Here is a 21,058-nt window from a genome sequence, read left to right as displayed (position 1 = left end):
TTCGATATTTCACTTCCGGCGAACGAAACGTGTCCTTAATGTAGAATAAAATATATGAATAACCCCTTTATTATCATGTTATTGTTACTTTGTTTTTATACGTTTAGCCAGGGGAATTTTAGCATCGAATATTATTTAAGATCCCAAAGATATCAACCTAGAAAAGGGTGGAGTTTGCGAATATAATCTAACCACCTTTTTCAAAGAAAACGGTATGTGTCTTATCATCGTGACGGAATAAAATATATGTTCCATAATTTGTTAGTCTAAAATCGAGGAATTCTATACTGTCACACTTGCACGACGTTATCAATAATAAGCCAATCGCATTCCTTCTTTTCAAACAAAAGTGCAATAAAAATACTTTTTTTACAATCATGATGGGACATATATTCTTAAAATGATTAATTTGATTGGTTTGTTACGCCACGTCACTAATATACCCGTTGCATTCTAAAATTTTTCGTCTAAAATCTACCTGCTATGGGTACTCCAAAAATATCCATACCGCTAATCAATATTTTTTAATTTAAATTTGAATTAATTTTTGTTGAGTTAATTAAAATAAAAATTTTCAAAAAGGGGCAGTTGCCTATATACTACTGAAAAATTTTCGGTTTTCTTATTACGCCTCTCAGAAGGCTAATATTGAAAATACTCTTCTTATATTCCAAGTCTTTCTAATATACCCCCTGGAGTTAAGTTCCGTTAGTGAGCTGCCGTTATCTTTGTAAAATTACCATTTTGCCCATTCTAATATACCCTTATACCGTAACTAACTTTTCTTATATTTCCTTTAGATAGCGAATATTTTTCTTATTTGCCCTTCAAATATCAATTAATTAATTAAGCACGTCAGGAGCGAGCAGATGAACGGATGAGATCAATCGCAGCTAAACAAACCTTGGTGGCTGGAGGCATAGTTAGTTAATTCGGATTCGGCAAAAATTCGGTACGGATAAAATTCGGATAAAATTTGTCTTTTAATTTTTAAATTTATTGAAAAATACGGCTAAAAATCGGATTCGGCAATTATTTAGATATGTGATTTTTACGGGTATTATGCGTTCACCAATTAAAAATTCGTAAATTAGATATATATTTTTAATATTATTATTATATATATCATATAATTAATAATATATAAATAATATATCAGCTTAAAAACTAGGNTTATTATAATTTTTATATATATATTAAATATTAAATATATATATTTAAAATTATAATAAATATATATTAATAATATATAAGAGTTATATATTTAAAAATATTAATAAACTTAGATTTGTACAGATCAGAAGACTAATTTATTCCTATTAATCTCAGATAATTAACTCTTCCACCCTAATTAACTCTCCCAATTAACTCTTCCACCATAATTAACTCTCTCAATTAGCTCTCCCAATTAACTCTCCCAATTGACCCTCGTACAGCACCCCTTCTCGTCCCCTTCATCCGGCACCGATAGCACCCACCTCGACCACAGTCGCCACTCTAAACCTCGAGGGTGGCGACCCATGAGGCAATATTGGTGATCGGAGCTGCTATTCCCGACAGAGGCAGAGACGAAGAACGGGTTTCTTAGCAACGAAGAAGGCGTCCACGGCGATGGTGTCGAGGTGGAAGGCACGATGATGCTACCGGTGGTGAGGGAGACGATGTCGACCCGCCGACCGCAACGATGTCGAATGTGACGAGAAGGAGGAGGAGGATGACGAAATTTGCACAACTCGCTGCGGCCCTCTTGCTCCCGGCGCCGGCCAAGGCGGCAGAGGAAGAGAAAGACGACGACGAGAGCGGCGACTCGCGGGCCATTTTTTTGTGCGAATGAGGCGAGACTTCTTGGGGGCGAAGGTGGAGGCGGAGGAGCCGACGCCGAGGTTGGCGGTGGTGGTGAGCTGCTGGCGCTCGCAGCAGCGGGCGGCGGGCGGCGGGGACCCAAGTTGGAAGAGAGAGAGGATAAGTTGGGAGAGAAAGAGAGGATAATTTAAGGAAATAGTTTAATAACATAGGGGCAAAATAGGTATTTTAATTAGGTTTTAACTCTGGTACACATTTAACCCATGTTTAACTCGAGTTAAACTAATAGGAGATAACTGCGGGGGTATTTTGGAATAACGGTGGAACATATAAGGGACATTTTAGAAAGAAAAAAAAAGGTAGGGGTAAATCGGATATTTCCAGACGCATGAGGGGTATATAGACAATTATCCCTTTTAAGAAATAGAAGTACCGTAATAAAATAACTCTCTTACATCGTATTTATTTTCTTTAGAAGGGATAATTGCCTATATACTCCTCATACGTTTGAAAATATCCAATTTACCCTTTTTTTCTGTCTAAAATATCCCTCATATGTTCCACCGTTATTGCAAAATATCCCCGCAGTTATCTCATGTTAAGTTAACTTGGGTTAAACGTGAGTTAAATATCTACCACAGTTAAAAAAATTTTAAATACCAATTTTGTCCTTAACTTAAGGACAAATAAGAAATATTGGTGACGGTAGAGGGGCATATTGGAAAAGACCAAAAGTCAAAATACTTTTTGTGCCCCCAACTTTAAGGGCAAATAAGAAAATTAGTGATGGTGGAAGGATATATTTAAAAGAGTAAAATAGTAATTTTAAAGAGTTATAACAGAATTCATTAACAGATTTTAACTTTAGGGTATATTAGAAATAGGTTGGAACATACAAAGAGTATTTTTAATATTAACCTTCTAAGTGGGATAAATCGAAAAGTCGGCAACTTTTTAGGGGTATATAAGCAATTGCCCCTATTTAGAAAGAGCTAATATTTATAACTCAAAAATAATATTTTGAAAACTTACAAATTATTTTATATTTACATATATATTCACGGAGAATTCGAAGTGGAGCATTCGAAGTGGAGCGAGCTTGGTGGAGTGATTCAGGGCAAATTAATTTTTCACCATCTTCCACCCCGAATCTGTTTCGAGTTAGAAAGTTATCTCCGTCTACTGGCTCCATTTGGAAGTGATCAGGGCGAAAGCTCCGCCTACCCGAATCCATTTACACCCCTATCTTTGGAGATAGGGAAATTAGATAAAGTTGCAACAATTTGTGTAAATAATTCCTCTGCTCCAATTGATTTTTTATTTTGGGGCAATTTCATCACTACCCCTCTCAAATATGTAAATATCGTAGATACCCCTGCAAAGTTGAAAATATCATATATACCCCTTCAAATGCAAAAAATTTTCACAATTACCCTTCCTTCTAACGGCTGTAACTATAACCATGGTTAAAGTTTGGTTAAATAAAGGTTGAGTTACAAAATGACTAATTTAGCCCTAAAAAGGTTAGGTGTTATTTTGATAGCAAATAATTAAGGGGCAATTTCATAAGTACCCTTCTAAATTTTAAAAATAACATCTCTAGCACTAATTATTAGTGCGTAAAAAATAAAAAAATCCCTCACCTATAGATAATTTTGAACTAGACCCCTTTAAATTTTATTTTTTAACATTAAGAGACCTTGAACTATTAGTTTTTCTTTATTTTGACTTTACTTAGTTAAAAGTTTTTTAATTGAGATTCCTCACATGAATTTAATAAAATTTTTAATTTTGCTGGGAAAAACACTCAATTGCTAAAATTTAAAAAAAAAAACTTAGGTTGAGAGGTTATATATAGAGAGAGTTTTGTTATAATACTATCGGTAGTACAGCTTGATTTACTACAATTTGTTTTCAATGATAGAACATCCAAATTGACAATCGGCACCGTTAAATATGATATAAACCATTTAAACTATCTGAAAATTAAATTTCACGCTTTTCCGAGTTATGATCATGTCAAAGTGGACTATAGATAAGAGGGTTTTCATAAAATTTTAATTTATTGTTAATAATAAATTTTCAATTAAAAATTTTTTGTTTGAGCAGATCATATAAGTAATACTCTAATATCGAGAATTTTGATATCAAAATATTTTTAGCATGAGATATGTGAGTTATTTAAATAAAATTTTTAAAAATAAATCTTTAAATAGTTAATGTTGAATTCTACTATGGACAAATTGCATTATAATTATGTATAATTTAAAAGCGAAAAATCATAATGAGATTTAACTATTACACTTAATAGACTATAGATCTTTAATTGAAGTATTTTAAAAATAATGTTAAATTATTATGTGATTCAAATGTTAAAAATTGATCAGATAATTAATCTTAAATATTACATATTTAAAATGTTGCTAGGGGTAAAATTGGTATTTATAAAATATTGGATGACAACTCGACGAAAAGCTAATCTAAAGGATATCTGTGAACATTTTTAGTTTTAAGAGGGGTATTGATGATATTTTTTAGTTTAAAGGGTTATTCATAAAATTATGATTTTTCAGAGGGGTATTGATGAAATTATTCCTTTTATTTTTTGGTCCCCATCAATTTCGTGTCAGGTTAACTCCATACCACAAGACTAGAGCTACTCTCCGTGATGTAAAGTAGCTAATCTGATTTGACACTAACGTTGTTGAAGCCACAAGAGGCACTGGGATCAACTAGTGCATGAAAACTACTATGCAGATAAAAAGGGCACTGTTATTTGTTAATTTATTTTTATTTTTTCATCAACTTCTCTCTCCAGCAAAATGAATCACATCAAATCAAACTACCAACTTTGGAACCGCACAAACACACAAATACCGAGCACCACTAATCCAAGAGCATCACACATGCAAACAACATAGATAAACATAAAGCAAACATAATTATCTTTGCATTGTTGAATTTGATTTATTAGCTTAAATATATATATATATCATACTGAAGACCAATTAAGCAAGGCGAAAATATCCAAATCTACAGTGCTGAAGAACCCAAGCAAACTTAAAAATAAGCAAAGATTAAAAACTTTTGTAGCCAAGGACAATCTCAATATGCACCCACAACACACAGCTCCAACAAAAACAAACACAAACATCAAAGCAATCTAGGACTCTACTCAGCTTGTAACTGGCTAACTAACAATCATGATATCAGCAATGATAACAAAGGAATCGAATCAGAAGGTATATAATTACCCAAATTTAGAATTTGTTTGATGCTAGAAAAGGGCAGAGCCTTTTTTGCAGGGCAAGTGTGATAATCTACCAAAAACAGAAATCAGTAAGAGAGCACTGGACACTACTATTTAGGGAGAGAGAGAGACACTTCTCAAAATAGCATATGTTTTCTCCCCACAATCTACTACAACAGCAACTACCACCACAGCATGTTTCTTACTACAATACAAAGGTGGAAACTTCATGATTCCATACTAAAAGATGGAAGAAAGCATGACCTGATCTTAGTAAACAATTCAAAGTCCAATCAATAAGAAGATCACAAAATGGAAACATACCAGAGATCAACAAGCAACAAAAACAACTAATTTGCATCCTTGCACATAATAGAAACCACAAAACTTTCTCCGGCTGATTCTACCAAATGACAAGAGCATACTCAAATAGGAAGTATAGAGAGCATGTAACATTTTTCGAATCGAATTGCCAGTTAGAGATAGAAGAGCTAGGTACACGTAGAGGCGGGAACATAGCCGAGACTAGCACAAGCCTCGGGCCAAGCCCACACATCTCACAAAATGATTTATCATTTTCTACACTGAGGCGATGCGATGATGATACTACTCCAACTTTCCAATATTTTTGAGCATAAAAAAAAGCTAATTGAAATTAAAGGAAACAGAAACTTCATCGTCTATCTCGCTTGGGTACGAAGACTACCGACGACTCCACTCACTCGTCATCATCATCATCTTCCTCCTGCAGAGAAATACAAATCCAGAAGTAAGCTAATTAAACCAAATTTATACTGAATTCTAAAGTAATAGATAAGAACTAAGGGAGAAAACGAAGTAACCTCTTCGCTTTCTTCCTCATCATCGTCGTTAACCTCAGATTTGGATTTGTCGGATTCGTCTTCAGCCTCAGCAGCCTTGTGTGCGCCCTCCGACTATTACAAATTAAGGGGGGGAAAATGATGGTGAGGGATTTTCAAAACTATGAAATGATAGAGAAAAATATAGATTATGGAAATGACATCAACCTGCTTCTTATTGTAAGCGGCCATGGTCTTTGTGTACTCGGATTTGAGTTTATTTGCCTTGGCTACATAGGGAGCCTTCTCCTGTATTTTATAGATAAAACCATAGAAATTCTTTTATGGATTTGGTCTCGTAACAACGGAAATTTGAGCCATGGATTAAGAGGAAGTAATTAGAGATTGAGGAAGAGAAACTCACGGCTTCGGACAAGGATTTCCACTTGTCACCACCAGCTTTTCCGACCTAATTTGGAATTTGATTCGGGATTAAACTACTACGCAAGTAAAGGGAAGGATATATCCATAGGAAGATCCAGCGTTAGGAGAGTTGGAGAGAGCTCTTACAACAGAGACGGACTTGTTGTTAGGGTTCTTCTCGTTGAATTGCTTCCTAAATTCCTCCCTAAATAGGGTGAAAACGAAGGGGAAGGACGAAGAAGATGATGAGAACACGGATCGAACGCATAACGCATCGCATATTAAGTTTCGAAACTTCGATCAAAGCAGAGATTAAGAGCTCACATGAAGACGAAGAAGGCGCTCGGAGGCCTCTTCGGCTTGTTCGGGTCCTTCACGGCCTTAGCCTTCTTCGGCGCCTTCTTGGTCGCTCGATCGGCGACCTTCCTCTTCGCCGCGAGCCTTAACACGAACAGATCGAAACATTAGCACATATCATCCAGCAAAAACACACCAAAACCCCGGATCCAAGCACAAACAGATCTAGAAGACGAAGATACGCATCAAAAAAGGGGAGAAAAGGGGGAAAAAATCGCGAGAACTCACTTGTTGTCGGGCTTCGGCTTCTCGACCTTCGATCTACCCCCCTTCATGGCGAGAACTGCGAGAACCCGATCGGATCCGTGAAAAACGAGCGAAAAATCGGCGAAAAACGGTGGAAATCGAAGGGAATCGCGGCGGCGACGAGGGGAGCGTACCTTAGGGTTAGGGTTGCGTAGTACGCTACGGGGATGGTAGGAGAGAGCGACAGCGAGGAATCGGTGCGTATGAAGTGTGCGAGGGTGAGGTGGTGTGGGGGTGGGGGGATAAGAAGAAGAGGAGAGAGAGAGAGAAAGAGAGAGAGAGAGAGAGAGGAGGGGATTTGAAATTAAAAACCCACGGAAGCGAAACGCGATCGTGGGCGGGATTTGAAAGAAAAAAAAATAAAAAAAAATAAAAAATAAATAAAAATAAAAAGTTGTGGCGACACGTCAGCGATCCGCGTGATCGCGCGCCATTGCACGAGGCGCGCCCCCTCTCTCGTTTGTGTTTCCTTGTGTGCTTTCTCGCTCTTTTGCTTTGGTATTTTTGGCTTCAGGGATTATGGTATAGCTAAATAGCGCTCTCGCGTCCGATGCTCTCATTGGTCAAAATAAATTAAATTCGGGTCTACGGTGATCTGTGGGCCCGTGGAAAGGGGGACTAGCCAATGAGGTGGCTAGATGGTGGGCCAGCTGTTCAGTACGAAATTATTTATGGACTTGGTGTACTGTGTCTCCGTGGACCGCACAATGTACAACAAAATGGGTTAATTGCATATAGGTCCACGCCAATATAGTAAATTGCAAAGACATTCCTGTAAGCAGTGTTTGGTTAGGAGATAGGAATAGGGACAGGGATAGGGATAACCCTTATCCCCTTTCTATCCAAAGGCTAATTTTTTATCCGAGAATAGTAGTTATCGGTTACGTATAATAACCGAGTATAACTATTCCTACCAACATCTTCATTTTCTATATAAAACTACCCATTATTTTTCTTATTCCATATTATCTATCCAAACGCTATTTTTCTTATCCCCGGGAACAATCCAATTTTCATCCAAACGCTATTTTTTTTATCCCTATACTTGTACCTATACCTATAATAGCTAGTTCTTGCTTATACCCGAACCAAACGCTACCATAAAGTTTAATTTTTATAAATTATTCCTGCAAAAGTCTAATATATTCAGATATGTCACTATGTTTGTTACTGTTAGAAAATCGTTAAAAAACTATTTATATTTTCAATTTTGTCATCACAAATATGTGCCTGTAAAAATTATAACAGTATATTATAAGAGGGATAAACATATCAAAAATTAATCCGGATAAAGTATTTAACCTATGGTTAACCAAATTTTTCTAACGAATTCTAACGACAGGAACTTATCTGAAAATATTAGAACTTTTGCAGAAATAAGTTATGAAAATTAAACTTTGCAGAAATATACTTATAATTTATTATATTTGCGGGAACCTGTATGCAATTAACGCGAACAAAAATATAATTTTTAGCACTATTTTAAAAACGGACCAAACCAAACCAAAGAGTGATCCAAAAAGGTTGCTGGCTCGAGAATCTCAAATTCAATAACGGGTCAACCATTGATGACGTCATAAAATTTAATTACTATTTCATTATATATATTATTATTCTAGTATTATATTTACATATAAAATATTAATTTATAGACTAAATTAAGTAGATATAAGTACTCAAGTTTTACTTTTTATAATTCTAATAGAAAATAAAAATATGTGAGCTGTTGAATTTGAATATGAATTAATCAAAAAGTTCGAAAGGTTCAAAATAGTTATTTGACTTACCTAATTTTATATTACATGTATCTTTCAACTATAACATTATTTTTCATAAATTTAGATTTATTAAAATATTTGACAAATAAAATAGTTTAATATATATATATATGCAGAAAAAATTATAAAAAAAATTTAGGGACTCAAAATTGGTTGTCATTAGGTTTGTTTTTCACTTTTTTAAAATTAAATTTTATATATCAAAAGGTGTAAGAGTGAACAGTAAATTAATTATACCATTTCATCGGAAGTTTTTGCTTTTAAAATTTTAAAAAATAAGTTATTATCTATTAATTAGTCGGAAGCATCATAATTAGGAGTCCGGCTGCTATACTATCGGTAGCTCGGAGGCTATCAAGTTGTTTTCGATGATGTGGCTTCCAAATCAGCGATCGGCTCCGTTAGACTTGATATACACTATTAAAAGTATTTGAAAACTAAATTTCAGAATTTTTCGACATCATTTGGCTGGTGATCAAAATGTCTCAAAATTGACAATTTTAATGGTAGATGTGATACATTTGTAAATTTAACGTTGTAAAACAATCCAAATCAGATGAAATTTTTATAGAAAATTCTTTTTACTATTTAGGGTAAGATCAGTATCTCTGATCTTAAATTCAAGTCTTCTATCATCATTCTTTATGAGATTTTTATTTTCAGCCGTTCATTTTTAGACTATTCGTTTGATTGGTAAATAATACCGAAAAATTATGAAATTTAGTTTTTAAATACTTTCAATAGTGTAGATCAAGTTTAACGGAGCCGATCGTCGATTTGGAAGCAGCATCATCGAAAACAACTTTGTAGCACGGAGGCGTTCGTGTTACTGATAGTATAGCAGCCTAGTTCTTATAATTAGTTAACAAAAATATTTTCACCAATATATCAAATTATATATAATTAATTATTAAAAACAATATAGAAAAAAATACTAAAAAAGGTTTTAATATAGTTTTTTATATTTCCATGTCTGTTGACATCAGGGAGGGAGCCATTGTGACAATAAAAATGGCCATGATCCCCCTCAATTTTTAAAAATTACATTTAAGTCCAATATAGTAAACATTAAAGGGTAAACTTTACATACCTCCTGTTGTTTCACACTTTCTCACTTTAGTACCCTATAATTTAAATTGTATCAAGTTAGCCCTTATGGTTTCGCACTTTCTCATTTTATTACCATGTTGTTTAAAGTGTATCAAGTTAGTACCATGTGGTTTCATTTTTTTTCTTTTTATTATCAATTTTACTAATTTTTTCATTAAACCAATAACAAAGTTAAAATTAAAGGGTATTAAAGTGAATGTTCGATAACCCGAGGTAGGGTATCCGAAGTTTTTTATATATAATTTAACGAAATATTAATTGATGAAAAAAATCAGTGACAAAGTTAAAACTAAAGGATACTAAAGTAAATATTCAATAAACCTACGCAGGTATCTGAAGTTTTTTGTATATAATTTAACGAAATATTAACAGAGGAGCCACCGAAAAGAGAAAAATGAAATCATAGGGTACTAAAGTGAGAAAGTGCGAAATCATAGGGTACTAAATTGATACACTTTAAACTATAGAGTACAAAAGTGAAAAAGTACGAAACTGTAAGGGTGGAATTTGAAGTTTTTCCTAATAATAATAATAATAACAATAATAATAATAATATAATAATAATAGAGTCTAAATGGGAGGGAGAAAAGGAATGAATGTGGTCCACGGGTGACAAGTGGACCAGGTCCAGGTAATAGTTTCTCGTTTGGTAGCAAGAGTGGGACCCACTCGGATTTAAATCCACGTGTGCCAATGATCCGTAAAAGCCCCTGATGTTCGCTTTTATTACAGTAGCAGGGGAAAGATATTTTTCTCCGCGTCTTGTGCTGGAGCAAATCCGACCGCTGATTTCTGATGGTAAAGGGAACGATCGGGCGTGCGGTTGATTTGGAAACACGATAAAGTTTCGACCAAAGGGTTAATTACACCAATGGTCCCTAACCTTTACACTATTTTTCAATTTGGTCCCCAATTATTTTTTTTTTGCAATCAAGTCACTAATCTTTTGATTTCATTTCAATTAAGTCCCAACCGTTAGATAGCTGTTAAAATTAATGAAAAATACCACGGAGGCACCAAGGAGGCGCCATGTCAGCGCCACGGTGGCGCTGTGTTAGCAGATTGCAAAAAAAAAAGGTTGGGGACCAAATTGAAAAATAGTGCAAAGGTTGAGGACCAATGGTGTAATTAACCCATTAAATTTATAAATTCAAAAAAAATTTTAATTTAAGAATTTTGAATTTGAATTTAAAACTGAATTAAAATTTTGAATTGAAATTCAAATTTTAAATTTAAATTTTTAATTGAATCTAAATTTTGAATTCAAACTTAAAATTTTAATTTTGATTTTGATATTTCAATTTACATTTAAAATAAAAGTTTTGAAACCGAAATTTAAATTTAAAATATGAATTTAAATTTAAAATCATATTCAAAATTTTGATTTTAAATTTTAAATTTGAATTTAAGATTTGATTTCAATTCTAAATTTGAATTTAAACTTCGAAGTCAAATTCACATTTTGAATTTGAAATTTTAAATCGATGTTTGAAATTAAATTAGAATTTAAAATTCCAAATGTGAATTTGAATTATTAGAATTTAAAATTCCAAATGTGAATTTGAATTTAAAATTAAAAATTTTAAATTAAATTCAAAATCGGAATTTGAATTCCAATTTAAATTTGAATTCAAATTTAAATTTTAAATCTCTAAGTTCTCGTTAGTTTAAAATTTTAATTTTAATATTATTTTTGAATTTAAATTTAAAATTTTGAATTTTTTTAGGGACTAAAATAAAAAACGTGCAAAGTTTAGGGACCTAATTGACATGCAAAATGTTGCCACATAGGCACTGACGTAGCAATTTCGTTAATTTTAATCCTTTTTTTAACAGTTGGGACTTAATTGTAATAAAATTAAAAGATTAGGAACTCAATTGCAAAAAGAAAAAGATTGAGGACTCAAGTAAAAATTGGTGAAAAGGTTGGGAACTACCGGTGTAATTAACCCCGACAAAAATGATCAATGTCCCAAAAAGGCGCCAACGCTGTAGTTTAAAAAAATATTTAAAATTTATCTATACATAGGTGTCTGTTGACGGTGGGATGTGAATAGTAGATATACTCTACCCGTACTCTTAAAAAAAAAGATTATATATATATATATATTCTATTCATTTAATTTCGGATAAGATTCGAATCTAGGTACAAAGTTAATAATATACTTATTGGGTCTTTTTGAGTGGATCTAGATAGTGACTATTTGTATATTATCCGTTTAAGACCGGGTAGGAGTCGGGTACAGGTGGTGTTTAAATCTGGTATAGATACCCGTATGCATATATCTTTTATAGACATTATTAAACAATTTATGGATAACCCATAAATCTCCCACTATGGAAAACTCACGTTCTAATAAATTGCGTTCAGTTCAATAAAATTCGTTCAAATGAACGATTCAAACAATAAACAGAACGGCTAAGATAAAATAAATAAAAAAAATAAAAAAATAAAAAAGGAGTAAATAAAGTGACTAAGATTTTCCTAGGGTGCAAATATACAAAAAGCTTTCATTTATCATTTATAATTCTTATTGAAATTGATCTCTCAACTTTAAATATCTTTTATTAACTATCGGGTATTTCACTGGGTCCAGTATGGGGTTTAGGTTTAGGTCTGAATCAAGTCTAGATTTGAAAACTCTTTGGGATCCGATTCATTAAAAGGTCAAGTTCGGGTGGGGTTCAAATTGATTATCGGTATAAAGTTTCCGGACCAATACACGAAACTTTATCGGATAATTTTTTTAACCCATATACTATCTATTTTTTATTGGGTCCGAGTAGGGTTCGGATAAGGTCCGGATCGGATATGGAATATCGGATATTTTGAGAAACTTTAGTTACCTTATTTAATTTTAAAAAAATTACATATTTATTCAAATATTTAATTTTTTGATAAAAATATATCACATTTATTTGAACTGTGAATTATTTTCAATCACCTATCTGACCTTTTCGAAATTTTAATTTTATTATTTATTTTTTTAATTTATTTGATTTCAGTGAATCAATGATATTATGACTTGAAAATTTAAATGCGTCTTTTATCTTTATATGTTTACTTAAATATAATTTTCATAATTATAAAATTATTAGAAGTAACAAGTTGGTTTAAATTTTTATATGGGAAATGATCAAAGCTCGATATAGGAATGCATATCATACTCTCTTGTATCTGGAAGTTTAAAATTTACCATTGTAAACATGGTTCTTCTTTTTGGATGTTACTTAGTTTTAAGAAAAAACTTCAACTACCATTTCTATGATTTTGCATTTTTTTTACTTTAATACTCTGTGATTTAAAATGTATTAATTTAGTATCCTGTGGTTCGTACTTTCTCACTTTAGTATCCTACAGTTTAAAGTGCATTGATTTAGTATCTCGTGGTACTAAAGTAAAAACGTGTGAAACCACATACAGGGTATTTGAAGTTTATTCTATTTTCAAAGAAATTTTTTAAATCCCGTAATACAGAGGTGTAAATTTTACACTCCATATGTATATATGGTGTACATTAGCAATTTTCATTTAAAAAAAATAGAATAATTGCGATGAATCAAATAATGTTACTAGTTACGATGAAAATTTAAGAAAATAAAAAGAAATTTTTATTTTTTTTTAATATGTTACTTCGTTTTGATTTAAAAATGTGCTTGTACACTGCATATAAATGATGAAATTAATTACGACGTATTGAAAAAGTTGAGTTACGGCCGATTTTAACTTATGATGAATCAAATAATAATAAAAGCGGATATTTACGGTCGAAAATCACTTTACCCGTATTCACTTTAATCGGGTTTCGGGGAAAATATGGTTTCGGGCCCTGAGGGGGACTTAATATGTAGTTTGGGTTTTATTGGGCCCACACGAGTATTAGCCTTGTTCGCGGTCCAATAAGAACTAGGCCCAATGGGCCCATGACGTCATCACCGACAAGTGGGTCCCACGCTGGGGGATTCTTTTTCTGCGGACGGTCTCGCACGCGGACGTGTAATTTGGACGGTGAGGATCGAACGATGCGTTATTGTACGGTGATTCGAGCGCGTCCGCATGCGGCTCCATCCGTTTAATCTAATTCGAAGGATAATCTCATCGCATTATAAATAAGTAGATAATAATAATAATAAAAATAATTCACATATTATCGATTCTAGGGTTTCGTTTTCGCTGTCGCGCGAGCTCCGTCTCCCTCCTCGATTTCGATCGTCTTCTAGGGTTTCTCTCTGCATCGATCTCTTCGGATTTGTAGCAGCGGAAGCTAATCGAACGGTTTTTTCGGTAGAGGAAGCTAATCGGACGGTGATCATGTACGGGTCGAGGGGGTAAGTTTGGAAAACGGAAAACCCTAACCCTAATTTTTCTTTGTTTTTTCTTTTTAATCCGGAATTCTTACTATGTTTCCATCTAGGGTTTGATTTATTTGCATTATTTTGATTAATTTTGAGGTTAGTTTTGATTTCGTACTTGATGTGGTGGTTGTGGTTGTGGAGTACTTTTCTTTTTCTTGTTTTTATGAACTGATTGATTAAATTAGGGTTTAGGGGGTTGTGCAATGTTAAATCCTTTGTTTAACATGTGCCGGTTGAAGAAAAATTACGCCTTTTGTAGTTAATTTTGCAAATCTTAGTTTGTATTATTTTTCTCGTAGAGAGCGATTTCGTAATTGAGTGGTTCTGTATCAGTCAAATCTATAGGTAATTGGTAATAGATATCAAGTTCTTGTGAAAATATTTGATGTGCAAATGCCGTCCTCCGATTGCAATTGGTAATAGACGACGAGTTCTTGTGATGATTAGTGGGAAAATTTTATATTTATTCACTTAAATCAGAGTTCATTCCATGCTTGGTAGGGTTTGCAGTATAAATCTCTAGGAGACCCACTGGGGATTTTGTCGTATAAATCTGCCGACTTGCCAAAAAGAGTAGACTAGTTAGATTAAAGAAGGAAATGATGGAACAACCGTATTATGATTTGGTGGAGAAGGAATCTTATTTTTTCCCGACGCCCTTAGAATTTGGAATAGTGCTATATATAAGGTATAGTAGGGCTGAATCTCTTAATTCCGCTTTAGCATTTTGAGCGGTGGTTAGACTTAAGGGGTTAAGAGGGTTGAACGAGTCTAGGGTTAGAGTAGTTTTAGGATGGGTGACCTCCTGGGAAGCGGCACGCCACATTTTCTTTCTGGAGGGTGATTTTTTGCAAAAATAATGCCTCAATTTGATGATAAATTTACTTATTTTTTCTTGCAAATTGTGCTATCATGTATGATATATACTTGTGCAAATAGCATTAAACTGCTTAGAATTGACTGTGATAAAGGAGCTTAATTTTTCGTTAAACTTTGACGAGTCAATGCAAATTTTGGTGCCTAGGCAAAAGTTTTGCAATAGAAGATGTAAGTTTACCTTCTATCTAGTTATTTTATGTATTCACACTATTACACAACATTGGAACTCTATTCAATGCATTAACATAAATAGATGGTTATTTATTATATATGTAATATATCACAATGTTAGGTAGATAATATTTGCTTCTGATGGTTAACTTGAAATTAAAACCCTTCTAGCTATGCAGCTCGAATTTGTTCTTTACATGTTATTTTAGCTTGGAAATTATTACGGTCGTTTATTTTTCCCTGTTTACTTTTATATTTTAGTCTGTTATTGCAAAGTTCATCGTAGTGGGTTGGGTCCATTTATTTAATGGGATTGAGCGACGGGGGGCTTTCTCCTTTTTTTTTTTTTTTTTTCTCTCTCTTGGGTATGTGTTTGGATAATCTGAAGGGCAATGATGGGGAGCGGGGGGGTTTCGGACGGGTACAACGAGGGATCATCAAAGAGGCCACGAATGACGGAATCGAATCCCTACTTCGCAGTGACTGGCAGCGGAAGCTCTGCGTCGGACTACGATGCCACCTCCAAGAGGCCGAGGATGATCGATCCGAATCCATACTTTGGATCATTGGCAACCACCAGCTTCTACCAACCCTTCAGCAGCAGCACTTTCGCGGGAGGAGGAAGTGGCAGCCTCTATAACTTCCCTGTAGTTCGCTTAAGGGGACTTCCATTCAATTGCGATGACGTTGATATCTTCAAGTTCTTTGCAGGTGCGTGTTCTAGGTTTTCTTCAGTTTGGTTTTGAGGTTTTTTTTTTAATTTTGAATAGAAATTTTGTATTTTGAAGATTTTCAGAGTGAAGCTGAACCAGATTACTGTATGAACCTTATTGAACCACACCAATTCTAATTTTGATTCCGCTTGGTTTAACTATTTGGCTTGACCCTCTCCTTTCAGTTAGGGTTCTTTAGTTTATTTTACAAAATAATCTATCGTCGTAAATGGACTGCTATTATCTTCCACTTTTATAGTAAATAATCTGTCGTTATATTTATACCCATCTTTTTATAATAAATAAATATGAAACAAAATATATGCATACATTATACGTACATATGTATAATGTTATTAAATTTTTTCAGTCTGGGTTGGTTGGGAACACCTTCAAAATCGAACCAAAAACCAAATAAACAAAATCTGCCTTATTTCATTTGATTTGGTTTTATCCAATTTGTAGGTCTCGACATCTTGGACTGTTTACTTGTCAACAAAAATGGACGCTTCTCCGGCGAGGCCTTTGTGGTTTTCCCCTCCCCCATGCAAGCCGAGTTTGCCCTTCAAAGAGATCGGCAGAACATGGGGCGAAGGTACGTCGAAGTCTTTCGGTGCAAGAAGCAGGACTACTACAGTGCGATTGCTGCTGAAGTGAACTCCGGTGGCTCCTACGAAAGCGAATATCGCCGAAACTCACCCCCTCCTCGGCCTAAGAAAACCCAAGAGGATAAAGAGCAGATGGAGTACACAGAGGTCCTCAAGCTCCGCGGGCTGCCATACTCTGCGGCCGCGGCTGATATCGTGGAGTTCTTTGCCCCAGACTTTGAATTGAGCGAGGAGAACGTGCACGTTGCTTGTCGGTCAGATGGGAAAGCGACGGGCGAGGCATATGTTGAGTTCCTGTCGGCGGAAGTGGCGAAGAAGGCGATGTGTAAAGATAAGATGACGATCGGGTCAAGGTACGTGGAGTTGTTCCCATCGACGCCGGAGGAGGCAAGGAGAGCCAAATCTAGATCTAGGCAATAAACTTCCTGCTGAATAAGCAATTTCGCTGGATACAGCTTTTCCGTGTTTCACTATGGTTGTTGGGATGCTGACTTGCTGTCTTTGGTCTCTTACTTTTCCAGATAGGTTGTTATAAATGTGACAGATAATCAATGAAACTTCTATTTAGTGCTGTATCTTAGCTTGGACAAATATCTACGTCACTTCCGTTTATATGTGATCACTGAACTGATACTACGGAGAGCCCCTTTCTCTTCATGCTTTCGACCATCTCATCTCTTGAATTGGATCTCTCATGTAGAATAGATTGCAGAGTATAACCGCATGTTTGGTATGTCAGTGCACTATGTGGAAGTTTCATTTTTGTCTCTTTGTTCTGAATTGTGGTAAACCTCAAGTTTATATGGACTCGATGGAGATCGAATCTTGTTAGTCATATTTACCTTATTCTGGTCAATTTTGAAATGTTTCTCTGGCATTTGGTGGTCACTACATATCATATTTTGGAGTTAGAAGTAGAATTAATTTTTCCGCAGGTGAGAAATTCTCCTTCTACAAATTTCAAATTCGTAGTTAAACAGAAAAATTGTCTTTCTAGGCCTCTTCTTTTTGTTGTTGTTGTTGTTGTTGTTTTTATTGTAGATGCTGTTGCTGTTTTTCATGTCCAAATGGTGTCAATGTTAATTTGCCTCTCTTTTATTCACTGGGTCTGGTACTCAGATTAAACTAGGAAAACCACCCCTGCAATTACCCCTCCTTTTGTTAACTCCTAACTCAACAATTGATACAATGCTTAATTTTTTTATATACTCTTGTTTTATGCAAAACTTAACATAAATGAGTTGGTAGATAACACCAGGTCTTGAGAAAAGTAACATGGTATACCAAGTACTAGTTTTTTATCTGGTACTTAGAACCATTTTTTTACATGATGAGACACTCCATAAAACCAGATACATTTCATGCATTACATCAGAAGCAACATAATTCTGCTTAAAAATTAAAATTAAAAGCTATCGAACAACGCGGGTTGTTCGATCTCTGCTACTTGTTCAGTGCTGTAAAAATATGCTTGTTTCAAATCTTCTCTATATGGTACTCCACAGTGTGATCCTTCCATACGCCGCCCTCCAAGTACTTCTCGTAGAAGCTCACATCTCTGTTCGCCGTCACCGACAGAACCGCAGTGCTTCTAGTCCCGTACCGTCCCTTCGTAAACCACACACAAAAGTTCTTGATGTTTATACTGCATGCTATTACCGTAGAAAACGCGAAGGAAAAGAGTAGGAGAGGTTTTTCGCATTCTCACTTGTTTGGTGTCGATTTCGACGAATACGGGGCTCAGGTTGAGCTCCCAATTCGCGTCGCAGCCCGTGTTGGGCAGCTGATCTTTGTCAGCTTTAGTGGTGTCCTTCATCAGCCTCTCGGCCATTTCTTTCTGTTCGATCATCTCTTCCTCGCCATGTTCCCACAGAAACTCTCTGAACTTCGTACCGAGCCGTTGCGCCTATTCGAGGGGAAAAACACGATTGAACTTGAAAGTATGTAAGATTCTATCCGACAGATGATGCGACATTCGCAGTTCTAATCCTACCTTTGGCCAGGGGCTATCAAGTTTCGCATTGGAGAGGACATGGAGTCCCGGCGGAACGATTTGAACAGCTGCAGCCTCTCCCTGGGGCCTGTTGGAGACATAAACCATGACATTCGCGCGGAGATCGGCTAAAATTAGGTTGAAGCCATTGTAGTTTTCGGCCTCCTTCGCTATTTCCATCGCGACCGTCGCGGGGCTCTTCTTGCTCTGCATTCAAGCAAGTTAGTGAATGGTAAAAATCAAACATATCAACTATATTTCCTAAAGATAGTTCATAAATAACAAAAACAAAAAAAAAGCAGAGGAAATGAGTGAGGGGACAATATTTAGGTGTGAGTTGGAGTGATAGTGTCCAAACAGAGAGAACTTAACAACTTTTGTCTATAGCAATTAAATGAACAAATTTAAGGCTTATAAATATGTAGATTAAGTTAGGAAAAAAGTGGATTACATGTTCTAAGTCACCTAAATTAAGATACTATGATTAGGTAGTTGAACTAGAAATGTTTGCATTGAATAATTAAGTTGGTTGCTTTAAATGGGTTAGAGAGGAAAGATCTACCTTTAAATGGGTTAAAGAGAAAAGGATCTACCTCAATAATCAATCATTAATAAGATAAAAAGGAAGAATAGGTAAGAACAAGTAGAACATGGGCATAATAATAAAACCCCCTTGCACTTTGCCTCGTGTCTCAAATACCTCCCATACATAGAAAAAAGTTTAAACAGCGTCGATCCTGCACTTTAGTCTCGTGTCAAATATTTTCAATAATTTGAAAATTCTGTTAATTTTTGACAGAAATAGTAACGATTGTGACTTGATATATTATAATTTAAGCATGAAACCGTTAAGATTAACGAAAAATCCTAATTTGAAACAGATCTAAAGTGTATAGTTGATATTGTTTAAGTTTTTTATACAAAAAGGTATTTGAGACATGAGGCAAAATACATGATGAGTTTTTATAATTAAGCCTAAAATAAAAATGTTGGAGATGATTAATTATTAGTCGAAAAAGAGAAACAACCAAATCATGGCTAACTCAAAAGGAAAGGAAATAATCCAATACCTCTATTTCCTTGTTGAGAATACCGTGTGGAAATATCGATTTTCTGCGACAGCTTAAGCTATAAAAAGATGGTAATTCAATATTTTAAACTCGAACATTTGTTAGCATGTTGGTACAAACATTATTTACTCTTTGAAACTTTGGAAACACCGTAAAAACGATCTTTGATAGCTCATATATTTTTTTAAAGGAACAATTTTAAAACGTGCCTTTCAAAAATTATAAAATATTACGGATTTTATATCCAAAATTAATGCTTTCCATCACATTGATTACGAGTTTTGGACTAATTTGTCACTAATTATACCTAATTATGAGTAACTGTGTGGTATTATGTGGGGCTAATAGATTTATTTCTCATGGAAAAATAATTCTGGTTGTGTTCATGATTTAGTTTATGAATGTCCTTTTTGTCTACTAAAGTTTTTTTTTTCTTTCTAATTAAATATCATATTGGTATATATATCATGTTGATCTTAATTAACAGTTAATTAAAACTAAAGACATGTTACTTATTTTGTAAATCTATTTTCTACTTTATCTAAATTACTATGGTATTTTTCGTTTGCTATTTGTGTATCTTAATAAGTTTGTTTGAATTAATTAGCTTTAATTCAGTAAATATTCAACTTTATTTATAATATTCTAAAGCTTAAAAATCTTTCAGTTCATTAAAAAAATATATAGATAATAAATGATGGGCAAAACATTTATGATAGTCTCTCTAAATTAGAAGAATATTTTTTATATTGACTCTTTAAGAGGGTTAGTTTCTATATAATTAAAGATGGAAGGAAATATACATATAAAATTTTCCTTTTTTTTTTTTAAAAAAAAAGCAATTATGCTCTCTAACTCCTTTGCTACACTGCACAACAACTGCTCCACACTGTTGCTATCAACCATTCTGTCATTGTCACAACTTGCACCAAGGGATATATATATATATATATATATATATATATATATATATATATATATATATAATTGAGCTAGGAATGTTAATCTTTTTCCAATATAATGCTGAATATGTTTTCACCAAAATCTTTAACTTTAGGTGAAAACTAATTTATATAAGAAGGTCAAAGAAAATGAAAATTTTATACATCACAGACATTTGATTTTGAGAGAAAAATTAGCANACATATATATATATATATATATATATAATTGAGCTAGAATACTTTTAGAAACACCATCTTCTTGGTGCTTCTAAGTTTTTAGCCCTTGGATACACTCCTTGATTATTAATAGCCTTTGGATCAAACACTATTCCACCTACCACCACCTATCACCATCATCCGAACCCTACATTTCTTCATCCAAAGGCTAAAAACTCAAAAGCACGAGAAGTGGTGCTTTTGGAAGTATTCTAGCTCAACTCATATATATATATATATATATATATATATATATATGTTACTATACTGTCGATAGTATCAAGCGCTTGGTACTATCGAGTTTTTGGCCATTGGATGAAAGGATGTGTGGTTAGAATGAT

The 21,058-nt window shown here is 34.1% G+C and overlaps 3 protein-coding genes across 5 annotated transcripts in view; 1 reads left to right on the top strand and 2 right to left on the bottom strand.

Annotated features, from left to right (window-relative positions):
• Positions 5,455–7,206, bottom strand: LOC109727546 (HMG1/2-like protein). 2 transcript variants are annotated; one of them, XM_020257689.1, is made up of 8 exons: positions 7,014–7,206; positions 6,862–6,916; positions 6,601–6,717; positions 6,424–6,481; positions 6,278–6,322; positions 6,082–6,162; positions 5,929–5,988; positions 5,455–5,798 (listed from the first exon to the last, which is right to left on the bottom strand). In XM_020257689.1, the coding sequence occupies exons 2-8, from the start codon at positions 6,906–6,908 to the stop codon at positions 5,772–5,774; spliced, it is 435 nt and encodes a 144-aa protein (XP_020113278.1). In that variant the 5' UTR covers positions 6,909–6,916; positions 7,014–7,206; the 3' UTR covers positions 5,455–5,771. The 2 variants fall into 2 exon arrangements, with proteins under 2 accessions (XP_020113278.1, XP_020113277.1); XM_020257688.1 differs by having other exon boundaries at positions 5,896–5,988; positions 7,014–7,204.
• Positions 13,899–17,232, top strand: LOC109727232 (heterogeneous nuclear ribonucleoprotein H3). 2 transcript variants are annotated; one of them, XM_020257247.1, is made up of 3 exons: positions 13,899–14,096; positions 15,562–15,884; positions 16,352–17,232. In XM_020257247.1, the coding sequence occupies exons 1-3, from the start codon at positions 14,080–14,082 to the stop codon at positions 16,912–16,914; spliced, it is 903 nt and encodes a 300-aa protein (XP_020112836.1). In that variant the 5' UTR covers positions 13,899–14,079; the 3' UTR covers positions 16,915–17,232. The 2 variants fall into 2 exon arrangements, with proteins under 2 accessions (XP_020112836.1, XP_020112837.1); XM_020257248.1 differs by having other exon boundaries at positions 13,900–14,096; positions 15,654–15,884.
• Positions 17,675–21,058, bottom strand: part of LOC109727233 (transport and Golgi organization 2 homolog) — a 4,691-nt gene continuing 1,307 nt past the window's right edge. The window contains exons 3-5 of the mRNA XM_020257249.1: positions 18,488–18,694; positions 18,203–18,400; positions 17,675–18,102 (exon numbers count right to left, since the gene is read on the bottom strand). Coding sequence (XP_020112838.1) covers positions 17,971–18,102; positions 18,203–18,400; positions 18,488–18,694 — 537 coding nt within the window. The 3' untranslated portion in view covers positions 17,675–17,970. The remainder of the gene's footprint in view (positions 18,103–18,202; positions 18,401–18,487; positions 18,695–21,058) is intronic.

Source organism: Ananas comosus, linkage group 22 (genome assembly GCF_001540865.1).
Source record: "Ananas comosus cultivar F153 linkage group 22, ASM154086v1, whole genome shotgun sequence".
In the NCBI taxonomy this organism is placed as follows: Eukaryota; Viridiplantae; Streptophyta; class Magnoliopsida; order Poales; family Bromeliaceae; genus Ananas; species Ananas comosus.
Note: the sequence above shows the minus strand (reverse complement) of the source record. Positions and strands in the feature narration are given on the sequence as shown.